This window comes from Eutrema salsugineum, unplaced genomic scaffold (genome assembly GCF_000478725.1).
Source record: "Eutrema salsugineum unplaced genomic scaffold, Eutsalg1_0 scaffold_15, whole genome shotgun sequence".
Lineage (NCBI taxonomy): Eukaryota > Viridiplantae > Streptophyta > Magnoliopsida > Brassicales > Brassicaceae > Eutrema > Eutrema salsugineum.
Window position 1 is genome coordinate 2,697,269 of NW_006256867.1, and position 14,962 is coordinate 2,712,230.

Genomic DNA, 14,962 nt, shown 5'->3' on the forward strand with positions numbered 1-14,962 from the left:
TCCTGGTCGATTCCTTTTTTTCCTATTTATATGGAGAAGAAATCTATTTGAGAGCTTCTGCTTCGTGATCGTGACCGTCCCTTATGATTGAGGTCATACGTGTTTGGTTATCATTGGACGGAGAGATTTTGCTTGGTGTGAGGTCGGATACACCTGATTAGTTATTACCCTTATTATGTGCACGAAGTGGGACGGTGAGAAATGCACATAGTGTGTGTGGTGCGTGAATCTAGAAGAACATTATCTTTGTTTGATTGAGATTAAGAAAGCATAACGCAAGCCCAACTAAAACGGTATCATTCGGCAATTGAGGAATAATAATAATTAGTAGGGAGAACGGCCAGTATCATACGTCCAAATGGTGAATTAATGGAATTAAAATTAATCCTGAATTGGGCCCGTTTTGGTAAGTGCTTGTATGAAATTCATTATATTTTTAAGTGTGGATATGTTTCCGCACATGTTATATCGTTTTGGATTTTAAAAAAAAAATTGGAAAAATTATCTAAATGTAAGAATTAGTCACGTTATCGTAAATGCAAGTAATGAAATTCAAATTATTTTTAAACATGGATATTATTCCGCACAGATTACAAATACATGTTTGAATCAGGATTGTAGCAAATTATATATGAAATGGTAGGAATTGTTTTGATTAACCGGTTTTTGAATTATTCTGTTAAACAATTTATCGACATGTCTAATTTGATTCGGTCAACGAAAACTTTTTGAAACAAATCCATCACATAGATAAAATTTGCAAGTTCACTTTCCACTTCGAAAAAATACAGGTCAATCATTTATCTACGAGCCAAACTGCAATATAACCCTCGATCGTATATAGATATTATAATTCGTCTTCCTTTTCAACATTGCCCGAAAATCAATGAGAAAAAACTGATAGAAATGGAGTGGAAGAAAATATACATATATGTTTACACTCAAGCTATATATATATATATATATATATATCAAGCTATATATATATAGTAGTCTGAAAGACTAAAACATACAAGAAGCTATGTTGGTCTAGTGGGCTAGATACATGTCATTTTATCTTGAGGTCGTAATTTTGATCATGTATACACAGTCTTGTATGGATTATAAAATTTATACACAATCGAAGATTATATTGCGGTTTGACTCTTAGGGGTTGACCTGCATTTTGACTACAAGAATAAGAGGCTTTTCCGTCAAATTATTTACAACGATTTTAAGTCGTCGTAAATTTACGACGACGTTACGTCGTATTTACGACGACCATAAATTTCGTCGTAAATTCGACGTAAAAAATGACCCTCGTAAAATCGTCGTAATGTTACGACGATATTACGACGAAGGAAGAACGAATTTTATTTCGTCGTAATATTGTCGTAATATTTACATCGATAATACGACTAATTGTCCTCTATCTTGTAATTGACGCAAAATCAATGTAAATGTGATGTAAGTTTTATTTCGACGTAAATTTGATGTAAATATGCAATGGTAATATGTTGGTAACCAAACAAAAAATTTTATTTATACCCTTTCTTCTCTCATTATTCCATCAACCCAAAAAAACATATAAAGACACAAATTTTTTGAGTCTTTGAATGTTTAAGTAAAATTTTTAGTAGTTGAAATTTCTATCAAATTTCAGAAACAAAAAGTCAAAGATTTGTTTTTGAAATATCTATATACGATCTACGAAAGTGGATGTATACGCCCAAAAATGGTGATGGGTCGTTGACTGAAGACTTCAAAAACGGATTGGAAATATTCATGTACCAAGCCGACCTTATGCAAACTGTAATTGAAAGCGGCAAAATGTATTGTCCTTGTGTGAAATGCAAAAATAGGAAACATATTCCTATTGACACTGTCTGGCAGCATTTACTGAATAGAGGGTTCATGCCCCAATACTTTATTTGGTATCAGCATGGAGAGGGATATGGTCAAAGTAGTGGTCAGATGGCTGCACGGAGTAGTAATAATCATCAAGAACATGTGGATTTTGAAGCGTCCAATGATTATCAAAGTAGTCAAGTTCAGGGTGAAGATCATGATAGGATGCATGAAATGGTTACTGATGCATTTCATGAAACACATGCTGATACTGTTGAGGAGCCCAATGCTGATGCGAAACGCTTTTATGAAATGTTAAACGCAGCAAAACAGCCTCTGTACGAGGGATGTAGGGAAGGTTTATCAAAATTATCATTGGCAGCTCGGATGATGACAATAAAAACTGATCACAATCTATCTGAAGTTTGCATGAATGATTGGGCAGATCTTATTAAAGAGTATTTGCCAGATGATAATTTGGCTGCTGAAACGTATTATGAAATTCAGAAGCTGGTTTTTAGTCTTGGATTGCCTTCTGAGATGATTGATGTTTGTGTTGATAATTGTATGCTTTTTTGGAGAGATGATGAGAAGCTTGAAGAATGTCGTTTCTGCCAAAAGCCAAGATATAGACCGCAAATTGCTGGGCGTAAGAAGATTCCTTACTAAAGAATGTGGTATCTTCCTATCACTGATAGGTTAAAAAGACTATATCAATCCGAACGGACAGCTGCGTCGATGAGATGGCATGCGGAACATTCATAAACAGATGGCAAAATGACTCACCCGTCTGACGGGAAATCTTGGAAACATTTTAACACCGTACATCCAGACTTTGCTAGGTCTAAGCGAAATGTTTATCTTGGTCTTTGCACTGACGGGTTTAGTCCATTTGGTATGTCTGGTAGGCAATATTCATTATGGCATGTGATTCTTACGCCATATAACCTTCCTCCAGATATGTGCATGCAAAGAGAGTTTTTGTTTCTAAGTATATTAGTCTCTGGTCCAAATCACCCGAAGCGGGCCCTTGATGTGTTTTTTCAACCACTCATACATGAGTTAAACCAGTTGTGGCATGTTGGAGTACGAACATATGACCGTTCGAGTGGTAAAAATTTTACGATGCGAGCGGTGCTTATGTGGACAATAAGCGATTTCCCGGCATACGGAATGCTATCAGGTTGGACAATGCATGGGAGGTTATCATGTCCTTATTGTCTTCATAGGACTGATGCCTTTCAGCTTAAACATGGTAGGAAAACCTGTTGGTTTGATTGCCACCGTCGGTTTTTACCACCAAACCATCAATATAGAAGAAATAGGCGTTTGTTTATAAAGAACAAATTGGTTCGTCTCCCTCCACCAGTGTACCTAACTGGAGTAGAGCTTGAAGCGCAAATAGATCATTGGGGTGGATTTGAAACGGTCCCCCTTGGAGGAAATTGGCACACTCCTGCGAATATGCCTGACGGATATGGGGTTCATCACAATTGGCACAAGAAAAGTATATTTTGGGATCTGCCTTACTGGAAAGATCATTTGCTTAGACATAATCTTGATGTTATGCACATTGAGAAGATTTTTTTCGATAACATCATGCATACTGTTTTGAACGTCCAAGGAAGAACCAAAGACAACGTTAAATCACGGATGGACTTACCCGATATATGTAACAGAATTGAGTTGCATATGGTGAGTAATGGGAAAGCACCTGTTCCTGTATTTCGGTTGGGTGCTGAACAAAAAACAGCATTGTTTAATTGGGTATCATCAGCCGTGAAATTTCCTGATGGATATGTATCTAATCTGGCTAAATCTGTGGAGAAATGACAAAAGTTTTCAGGGATGAAAAGTCATGATTGTCATGTGTTTATGCAACGGTTACTTCCTTTTGTGTTTGCTGAACTCCTACCGGGACATGTCCATGAGGCACTAGGAGGCATTGGAGCTTTCTTCTGTGATCTAAGTACAAGGACATTATCAGAAGATGTAGTTGCACAACTGTCTACAAATATTCCAATATTGTTGTGCAATTTAGAGAAAATATTCCCACCTGCTTTCTTCGATGTTATGGAATATTTACCTATACACCTCCCTCATGAAGCAGAGTTGGGAGGACCTGTTCAGTTTAGGTGGATGTATCCGTTTGAACGATTTATGAAGCATTTGAAGGGTAAGGCCAAAAACTTAGCAAAAGTTGAAGGGTCTATCGTGGCGGGAAGTCTGACAGAAGAGACTTCTCATTTCACGTCTTATTACTTTGCTCCAAAGGTTCGTACACGCAAACGGGCTCCAAGACGTTACGACGTTGGGGGTGTAGGACAAAGTTACGCAGTAGAAGGTGTGCCTGATATATTCTCACCAATTGGACGTCTAAGTGGGAAACTAAAAGAAACTTGTTGGTCAAACGAACAAGACTACCACAGCGCACATACATATATACTTCTGAATTGCGAGGAATTGGCACCTTACGAGAGGTACATAATTATAACCATGCATGATTAAAATTTGATTGAACAGACGAAATGTCCTTAACAATGTTTTAAAATTTCAGCACTTTCGTCAGTCAAGTCCGAGAATGCATTGACGGTGTTTCAGAAGATGAAATTAACAAGCGGAAAGACCAACATTATGCATTGTGGTTAAAAGGTCAAGTCGAGCATGATGACATGACATATGCAGTATGGTTTCATGAGTTGCTCCTAGGTCCTATTTCGAAGATAACTACTGCAGCTATGTATTTCACATGTGGCTATGTTTTTCATACTTATAGTCATGGCACTCAACGGGCAACTACAAACTATGGAGTTTGTGTACGAGGTGAAGTAGACTTTTATGGGATCATCAAAGAGATAATTGAAGTGGAATACCCCGTATTAGTCAGAATGAAAACTGTTCAATTCAAATGTGATTGGTTTGATCCTACGGTAGGTCGTGGAGTGCAAATTAACAAATTCGGAGTGGTAGATGTAAATGCATCTCGGCGATACAATAAGTTCGAGCCTTTTATACTTGCATCTCAAGCAGAACAAGTCACCTTTGTTCCATATCCTCGAGTTTGGAATACGGGAATTTCATGGCTGGCGGTTGTAAAAGTTGCTCCAAGGGGTATAATTGATGGTGTAGATCTCCCGCCAATGCAACAAGATGATTGTGTCGACATTACAGAACCGGATGTTGAAGAAAATGTTCTTTTAATTGATCCACGTAATCGACAAGTTGAAGATCTACATGGGGACGAAACTGAAGAAGGTGCTGACGAATTTCAAACAAGCAGTGATGATGATGATAATGATGATGAGGACACCGGGGAAAATGTTGATGAAGACTAATTAAATATGTTGACATTTAATTGCATGCTTTGAACGTTTCAATGTAACATTTGTCAAATTTAAATTTTTGAAAAATTAAAGCCAATTAATGAAGACTAATTAAATGTTGATGAAAATTTGTTAAAGTGTTGACTTGGACATATGTTGACTTTTACGACGAATTTACGATGATTATTTGAAAATCGTCGTAAATTCGTCGTAAAATGCAAACCCTAAACCCTATAGGGTTTAGCTTTCCCAACTTACAGAATGGTTTTTGGGTTCATTTTCCTAAGTAAACTGATGTATTATATAAGGGTCTGTAGTATAAGGTTCAGGAACTTGTAGATATGTGGTTTTATTACGACGAATTTACGACGAATGAGTGTTATCGTCGTAAATTCGTTGTAATATACCATCGAGATTACGACGAAATGTAACCCCTAAATCTTATAATCAATCTTTTATGGGGTTCAGGGGAGATTTTGATGAAGAGAATGAAATGGCTTACCATCTCATAAGGTAAAACAACTTTCTAAACAAAAAAAAAAAATTTCAAAATTTGACATATATGTGTTTATCAAGTAATCTTAAGGTGTTATATACATTTACACAAGATGTATGGATTTATCTTAGATCTTACTAAATTCTTCATTAAGTTATGTAAATATGGTAGAAAGTTATACAGACCACATTTATCATGAATAGACATGCTTGTATGTGCTTATGGATGTTTCAATTTTTGAATTTCATCAGTTTTGGTATAATTTGTCGTAAATTCGTCGTAATATTACGACGAAATTACGATAATTTGTGGATACACAGCCGTCTTAATTTTTATGATTTATACGATTCGTCGTAAAATCGTCGTAATGTTACGACGATTTTACGACGAATAAAACGGATCATCGTAAAATCGTCGCAAAGCCCAGATACAGCCACGTGTGTTTGTCTTATTCGCTTTGTTGTACGGTGGGACCTTTGCGACGAATTTACGACGGATTCATCGTAAAATCGTCCTAATGTTTACGTCGAATTTACGACGAATATAAATTCTATATATAGGACCTCACCCCTTCCTCATTTCGTCGCTCATCTCTCCTTCCTCTCTATCTGCTTCCTCCTCCCTTGCATTCCTCCTCCTTTTGACGCAAAAAAAGGTAAATTTTTTTTAATTACTTAAAAATATAATATTATTAAATAGTTTAGAAATTCAAACGGTTTAGGTCGGGAATTAGTTTAGGCTCGGAATTTGTTAGATTTAGGATCGGAATTTGTTAGATTTAGGATCGTAATTAAAATTTAATTGTAATTAATTTGAAAAATAATTTTTTTTCGGTTTTGCAGACGATGACTCGACGGAGGACGCATTACATCAATTTCATGGCGGACGGACACCCTTCCCGGGCGTCTGCCTCGGGAAACACCGGGACCGATGTCCCTTCATCTTCCGGAGCCTCCCAGGTTCCGAATACCGCGGAGCCGTCTCCACCACCGCCTCCACCACCGCCTCCACCACCACCTCCACCGCCGGCTGTCGAACCGGTACCCGCCCCTCCTCATTCGTATGCCCAGTTTACGGTGGAGGATTTACTAGCCCTACCGGGACGGGGGGCTTTACGACGTCTGGTTCCCGAAAAAGCGGAACCAGGCTCTTATTGGTAAGTAAACTTTTTTGTTTTTTATATTTTTTTAAATTAATGCTTTAATTTACTTAAATATTAATGTAATAAGTTTTTTTTTTTGGTTTCATAGGTTTTCTTTGGATAATTGTGTCGGTCGGAGCGTTTCCGACACAATTAAGAGTCATTTCGTGGAGCCGCACTACAATTGGAGCAAGGTGTCGCAAGAGACGTTCGACACCTGGTACAAGTGCTTCGCGGTAATATTTTTTAAATCTTATTTATATCATTTTAAATTGTTTTAAATTTAATTAATCTTACTTTTATATTGTTTATCTAATTTTTTGTTTTCTTTTGCAGCAACGGCGGAACTGGGACATCGGGATCAACGAGACGGTCCGCGAAGTTTTCCGGCTGAAGGCGCAGAAACGCCTAGTCAACACCGTTTCCGATTGGAAGCGGAAATGGGAGACCGACGGCGACGACGCAAAGCCGAGCTCCATGTCCACTACCTGTTGGAACGGGTTGAAGGCGTATTGGCTGGACCCGCATGCCCAAACCACTGCTGCTAAGTGTTCGGCCGTCCGAAACCGGGTCGATCCGGTGACTGGTGAGAAGTTAGTGACCCCGCACACTTCTGGCCAAATATCTTTTGCGGGAAGACGTCTCATGATGGTAAGTAGTAATTAAATATAAATTATTTCATTATTATTTTAATTTTATTTATTGCTATAATTTTTTAAATATTTTTGACTAATGTTTATTAATTGGTAGGCCGAGGAGAACGGAGGAAACTACCTCCAATGACGAAGCTCTTCGAGACCACTCACCGGAAGAAGGACGGGAGCTTTGTCGGCGCTCGGTCCGAGGAGATCTACAATGCTGCTATGCAGCGGATCGCCGAGCGGGAGACCCAAGCCACACCTGACGGTACTATCCAAGTACCGTTGACCGTCGCTGAGCAAGACCAGATTTTCGAAGAGGTATGATCTATTTCAATTTTTAAAAAATTTATTATATTTATTACTTAATAAATAATTAACGTTTTTATTTTCCATTTGTAGGTTGCTCCGAAGAAGAAGGGCCGAACCTTAGGGATGGACTCTATTAGAGACTGTCCTGCCGTCACGGCTTCCGGATTCCGCACGCAGGAGGATCCGAGTCAGCTTCGCCAGGAGCTTGCTACGGCCAATGCAGAGATCACCACTCTCAGGCATGAGCAAGTGGCCCAGAAGCAGGAGCTCACCGAGATACATGATCTCTTCGACATCGTTGCGGAAGCGGTTCCGCAGTTGGCCACCGCAATCCGAGCGAGACAACAGCGAGCACGAAGGGTTTTTGAGACCGGTGGTACTTCCGGTACTGGACCATCGGCCCAGCAGACGCAGGGCGGTCAGTCTTCGGCTCCGGTAGTGCAGACGAGAAACGACGGCCCAGCAGCGACGGGCGGCCAAGACGGAGAGCCTCCTCGTGACGTCGATCTCAACCTCGACGATTACGAAATCACATGGTAGATTAGATTTTTTTGTAAAAAACAATTTGTATTAAATTTTTTTTATTTATTTATAAATTATTTTTGAATTTAAATTTCAATTTAAATTGTTTTTTTTCTATTTTTAATTTTTTATTATTTAAAAAATTCATTAATTAAATTAAAATCGAATTAAATAATTAATTTATAAATCGACGTAAATTCGTCGTAAATTTACGTTGATCTAACGTCGAATATTTAACGACGAATTTACGTTGAATAAGTTTACGTCGGATTTACGTCGAAACTTTACGACGATTTAACATCGACAATTAAAAAATTAGTTTCCCTTAATTGAAATTGTTCGTCTCCTAATCGTTGTTAAATCGATGTAATTTTACATCGACTTTACGTCGTTCTTATGATGGAGTTCTTTCGTACTTCCGTTGGAAATTTTACGTTGCATTTACGACGAATAGTTTCCGACGATTTTACGACGATTTTCCGGAATTGGTAATTTTACGACGATTTCGGTTTTACGACGATCGTTTTACGACGATTTTTTTTTCGTCGTTAATTCGACGTAAATGCTCTTTTACATCGATATCTGCCGACGTAAAACCCGATCTTTCTTGTAGTGTTTTTCAAGGTGAAATATAAACTTACAAATTTTATCCACGTGACAATTTTTTGTTTTTGCAGAAAATGATAAATACAAATATAAAATTCAAAATTATTTTTAAATATGGATTTCATTTTGCACAGATTACATATACATGTCTGAATCGGATGGTAACAAACTGTGTAGATATGAAATGGTAGGAATTTGTTTTGATTAACTTAGTTTTTGAATTATTCTGTTAAACAATTTATCAACATGTCTAATTTGGTTCGGTCAACGAAAGTTTATAATTAAATTAAAAATATAATATAAATTAATAATTTAATTTGTCTATGCTATAGTTCATGTTTTGAATAATCAAATTTTGAACATTGATTTTTGAGCTTAATTTTTTTTGGTCGAAGATTCTTGAGCTTTAAATCAAAATCTTACTAATTTGATTTTTTCCTATTGTGACTTATATCGTCTGCACAAAAAAAGCTCATTATAAAAATCCTAAAGATTTAAGATATTACGATGGCAGTGTGACAACTTTTTTGTGAATTCCATGGTGTGCCGTGTGTGTTGAGTGTATTTGCTCACTCTCTTTTTTCAACCATAGCTCATTTACCATTACCTAATCACACAAGGTTGATTCTGTGACTATATGTCTCCAGTGTTTTTTTTTGCTCTGCCACTGCCTAATCGCACAAGGTTGATACTGTGACTTTCGATTTCACGTTTTACAAATTCAAGCGACATCGACTCTATTTTTGGATACTGATTTGTTTACTTGAATGTTTGTTATAACGCTAGGGTTTAGGTTTGCGTTTTTCAGTCAACTTCGGTTTTTGGGTCATGTTGATCTGGTTGTAAAAAATAGAAAAAAGGTGTTTGTGATATACTGAAATCAGTTTAGCTGATGTATTTGACCCATTTCTTTTGTTGTTGGTGCTAGCATATGAGACAATCATGTTCATAAATGTTTGGTGGGATGTGATTCAAAGGTATTAGATTTTCAATTGAAGCAGATGAGTCTAGGGTTGAATCAGGATCGAGACTAGACATCAATTTGATGGTATGAACAAGCTTTCCTGTTCCAATAATCACACAGTTGATGGTATTTTCTTCTTTAACCTTGTTCTTTCCATAAATTATCATCATTGTATTTGATGCGTTTTACCAAAACTAAGGTCATTGTCTTTCACCACATTTGCAACAAAACAAAAACCACACAAACCTTTCAGTATCAATGCTGACAAAGCATATACTCGTTTGTATGGGTTAGTTTTGTTTTGTGCAGTTGTTTCCAGCAAATGTGGTATAAGAAACATTCAGTTTGGTCCATGCATCAATCGTATATTAATGAACATTATAGAAGCTTGGTAGCGAAAAGAATTTAATTAGGCATATGATAGGATTAGTTCCAGATTTGCCGAGTGGACAAAGTTAAAAGAGGAAGATACCATCAAATGCAAGATTTTTCGTTTATGGAAACCTTTTTCATTCCATCGAAATTTACATCACAGTCCACAACACACTGGTTGAGGCTCTCATCATCACACTCATTATCATCAAAATTTATGGCATTTTTTTGTTTGTTCAAGAGTTGTAAATTTTCTTCAGCCTTCATTTTAGCAGTACCAAGATTCCTTATGAACTTACTGATGTTGGTTTTTTTTTATCCTATATAGAACTTCTCATTATCACAACAAGATTGTGTTGTATATAACAAAAATTGAAGAAGATTCAAGATAGTTTTTTTTCTCAGAATGCGACTAAAGATCAATCGATCTTAACAGAAGAGTAGATAAGCCTAGTGAACCAAAAGCAAGCGTAGAAACCAATCGCACCGGTAAAGACAAAGAAAACGTAAGAGACAATGAGCATATAGCCGAAGTAGAGTATTCCCGACACGAGCTTCGTGATCTCAAGCTTAGTGTAGAAGTAAAACGCAGCGTAAAGAAACAGATAAACCGCAGAAGAGCCTGATGTCAAGTAAGATCTCCACCACCATTGATAGTCTTCACTACAAAGCTGGAAATAACATAACACGACCGTGATCTCTGCGCAAGTGATGATCAGAATGATGAAGACGATGAATAGAAACCCGAATATGTAGTAGAACTGGTGTAGCCATATCGAAGTGAGTATAAAGAAGAGCTCGATGAAGACTGCACCAAACGGAAGAATGCCTCCAATCAAAACGGAGAAGACCGGGTTCATGTACCAAGCCTGTACCGGGACCTGTCTCGGGATCTTGTTGGTTTTCACCGGTTCTTCTAGTGCAGGCCTTCTGAAACCGATGTATCCACCGATGAAAACGAGCGGAACAGAGATACCGAACCAGAGGACGACAAGAGCAAACATTGTACCAAACGGTACTGCTCCAGACGATTTCTGTCCCCAGATTATGGCGTTAAGGACAAAGAAAGCTACAAAGACTGTCGCTGGGAACATGAACGCTGTTTGCAAAGCGATCTTCTTCCACTCTGTTCCTCTTAACGTTTTGTGAAGACGAGAAGACGCGTATCCAGCCAAGAGACCCATGAAAACCCAAAGCAGAAGCATAGCAGTCATAAGACCACCTCGGTTCGAAGGAGATAAGAAGCCGAGACAAGCGAAGATCATGGTGACAAGAATCATTCCAAAACACTGAACTCCAGTTCCTGCATAGACACAAAGCAAGTCCGGGTTTTCTGGTGGTCTGAAAACATCTCCATGAACCAGTTTCCAACCCGTCTCTTCGAGGACTTCTTCATGAGTCTCTAGCTGATTGTAGTTGGAGATATCTCGGTAGAGTGTTCTTAACATGATCATAGCGACCATACCAGATAGGAAAAGAACAATCATCATGGAGTTAACAATTGAGAACCAATGAATCTGATCATCAGCCATCAGAAGGTAAGTATCCCACCTAGACGCCCATTTCACTTCACTTTCTTGGAAATCAACATCGTATGTGAAGATGATCTCGTTCCCTTCTTCAACCTCTTGAGGAGACTCAGAGTTTGTGACTGCACGCTTTGTGTGCGGATCACATGTACTTAACCGAGTCTTTTCATTCCACTGACCTTCATATTCATGCTTGACACTGCATTGAGATAAATGTTAGTCTACACACTGCAGAATCAGATTCAGGTCCTTAAATAATAGAACGTATTCACAAAACGTAACCTGAACGGCTTGACCTCAAAGCCGACAATTCTTGAAGAATCGGTCTGTATATCTCTGTGAAACCTAACAGTGAAGGTCAAATGGTTGTGGATAAAATACTTCTCCTCCTTCTTCTACATGAAAATCAAAGCACAAAAGGTAAGAATCAAAAACTCCTTCCTTTACAAAAACATATACAGAAAGGTGATGATGATGAGCTCTTACGCCAACAAAGATTCCTTTCAGACCGACATGGAAACCATGCTGATAAACTACAACATTGTCCTGATCTGGCCTTTGCACCGGAACAACTAGCGGAAGGTTGTCCAAAATCCTGCCACAAGAAACCAATCTCTTCATAAGAAATCAATCTCCTCATAATTCAACCAAAAGGAGAAGGAAAATGCCTCACATGTTGACTCGATATTCATCAGCAATCTTCTCCTTTAAAGCCTTGGCGCTTTTCTTGTCAAGCTTAACGCGACAAACTGCAGCGCACATCTGCGATTCCCTCATTTTAAACTGCAAAACAGAAAATAGATCTCATCAAGTAGATGCATAGATAAAGAAACCGAAAGGAGTTGATGATGGGAAGAAGTAGAGGAAACAAGAAGATACCACAAAGGGAGAGTTCTCAATTCGATCACCGCGTAGAACTTCCCCGAGATTCTCTGCACTGTCAACGATTTTCTCTGGACGGCAATAAGGAAGAGAATAGTACGAGTATGGAAGCTGAGTCTTTGTAGATGTCAGTTTATTAACTTTCACCATCAATGCATCTCCCTGCAAAATCCATAACTCTCAATACTTCAATTTTATTTCTTCAAGAGCTAGATTCATGAAGCTTTATCAAAGCAACAAGTTGAAACAATGGCTTAAATCATAAACACAAAAGATTAGTGACAACTTAACATAAAAATCTCCTAAATCACATAACAGAAGAAAGTAAGATCCAATTTTGACAAGATTATTTCATCAAACAAGTGACATTGCAACGGATCTAAATCAGGGATTAACTAAAAGTAATCGATCAAAGCAAAAATCGTTGTGAATCAAAAACCCAGATAACAAAACCACATTTTGAGGCTGCATTTGTATATAGAGAAGCGATTTTTGTAACTGACAATTTGAAAATCCTGTGGAGCGACGCCGGGAAGGTAAAAGCCATGGATATGGACATTGAGAGAGAAGAACATAACACAAGCGAAGATCAAAATCCGAATTTCGATCGGTCCTTTTAGAACCGCCATGGAAGAGCTCGATTTCTTCTTCTTCGTCTTCTTTTTCTTCGAAGAATAGGAATTAAGTAGAAGTGAATTTTGTTTAAATGCAGGAAAGCTTCATGGCAATTGGATGATTTCTGACCGTTGGATCTCTTCAAACCTCGCTTGATTTTAATCAACGGTTGATAGTTCCTCATTTGGAGCTGTCGGTGATTCTTCTTCTATCAGTGTAATTAAATATCAAAGTCAACACTTTTGGTAAATTTTTTAATTTAAAGTGGAAACTTAATAAAGTTTTACGTAACTTCTCAATACAAATATGATATATCAAATTCAAATTACTTTTGAATCTAAGGAAACGATTTTTTTTTGTTTTGTTTGTTATTTAAGTTTAGTAGCCAAGTAGGTTAGGTGAAACTTGTTAACGTAGCAAAGTAGAAATGAGTTAGTGTGGAAAATACGAATAATTATGAAAAAAGATATTTCGAAATAATAAAGAAATAAAAAAGACGACAAAAAATAAAGAAATAAAAAAAGGATTTAAATCAGTTAGAAGATTGATTAAATTTGGGTAACGAGGGTGACCCGCTAACTATACTAGCAGACTATGAAACCCACACACACCAGCAACCACCTTTCATACATTTGGTCAAAAAAAAAAAAAACTACCTTTCATACGTAAATAAATGCATAATACTGTATACCCAAAAATATGGAAAAAAATATATACACACATATCTGCATTACGTTAACCTAATTCTATAATAAGTAATTGTGAAAATTAACTTCCTTTTTTTCAATAAATTTGGATGATTCACATCAGCAGCAAATTAGGGTCCAAGAGTAGAACCTGGTTCAATCGCAACCTGCTTAAGCCGTCCAATTACTCACAGACGGAGTCCAAGACTAGAACCTGGTTCAATCACAACCCACATACGTATTTTAACTTGTTTGGCAAAGACCAGACAACACAATCAGCCGATAACTCGTTAAGTCAGCCTTGATTTATAAAAAAAATAAGATAATAAACTCTATGTATGCTTTTATAAGTTTAATTTTTTTACTCTTTAAATAGTTTTTTTCAAATGAGTTATATATGTTTTGATATCCGTTGCCGTTGGTGAGCATATCATGGTCGGTTCACAAACTAATAAATAAATATTATTTTTAAAAGTTACTGTTTTAATTGCTACTTGCGAGTCTCTGATCATAATTACCAACAATTTCAAAACAAACAAGACCCAATGGTCTTGAACATTGTAGAGTGAAGATCTTTCACCAGCGTACAAAAGGGAAGATATGCAAAAAAATCGTGGAAGTTTAAAACGGGCCTTTAGATAAAATCTCCAGCTTTGATTATGGGCCTCAATTTTTAGGAAACAAAAGTATTTTTCTAATATAGTAGCTACTTCCTTAAATTTTAGGCATCTTTTTGGACAAACAAAATATACACAGTTATGCGTACAAAGGTACAAACTAGACTAAGAAAACCTACTAGAATATTTTCCAATTTGGCTCATATTTTCGAAATTAATCACGATATCGACAATAACAATTCATAGCAGGTGCTATATATTTATTTCGATGCAATTTTACACAAATGTAACAAAAAACTACCCATGTCTAGAAGATCTTAATTCAAATTCTATGAATTTTTTTTTATATATTGGGAGGTAAATCTTAGGGGTTTTGGGTCTAAACTAGTTTTCATTAGATCCAATATCTTTTTTATGTAAATTCAAGTCGTA

At 37.1% G+C, this 14,962-nt stretch overlaps 1 protein-coding gene across 2 annotated transcripts; it reads right to left on the bottom strand.

Moving 5' to 3' along the window:
* Positions 1-10,562: 10,562 nt before the first annotated feature.
* LOC18022087 (transmembrane 9 superfamily member 10) lies at positions 10,563-13,272 on the bottom strand. 2 transcript variants are annotated; one of them, XM_024158553.1, is made up of 6 exons: positions 13,116-13,272; positions 12,610-12,774; positions 12,404-12,513; positions 12,217-12,325; positions 12,013-12,122; positions 10,563-11,929 (listed from the first exon to the last, which is right to left on the bottom strand). In XM_024158553.1, the coding sequence occupies exons 1-6, from the start codon at positions 13,239-13,241 to the stop codon at positions 10,621-10,623; spliced, it is 1,929 nt and encodes a 642-aa protein (XP_024014321.1). In that variant the 5' UTR covers positions 13,242-13,272; the 3' UTR covers positions 10,563-10,620. The 2 variants fall into 2 exon arrangements, with proteins under 2 accessions (XP_024014321.1, XP_006404919.1); XM_006404856.2 differs by having other exon boundaries at positions 12,013-12,125.
* Positions 13,273-14,962: the final 1,690 nt, after the last annotated feature.

Bases quoted from the DNA above. Each gene is read 5' to 3' on its own strand.
- LOC18022087 (XM_006404856.2), bottom strand. From the start codon at position 13,241: ATGGCGGTTCTAAAAGGACCGATCGAAATTCGGATTTTGATCTTCGCT. The intron at 12,775-13,115 runs GTCAGTTACAAA...TGGATTTTGCAG, and splicing joins CTCCACAGGATTTTCAAATT to GGAGATGCATTGATGGTGAA. The intron at 12,514-12,609 runs GTATCTTCTTGT...TCTGTTTTGCAG, and splicing joins TTGAGAACTCTCCCTTTGTG to TTTAAAATGAGGGAATCGCA.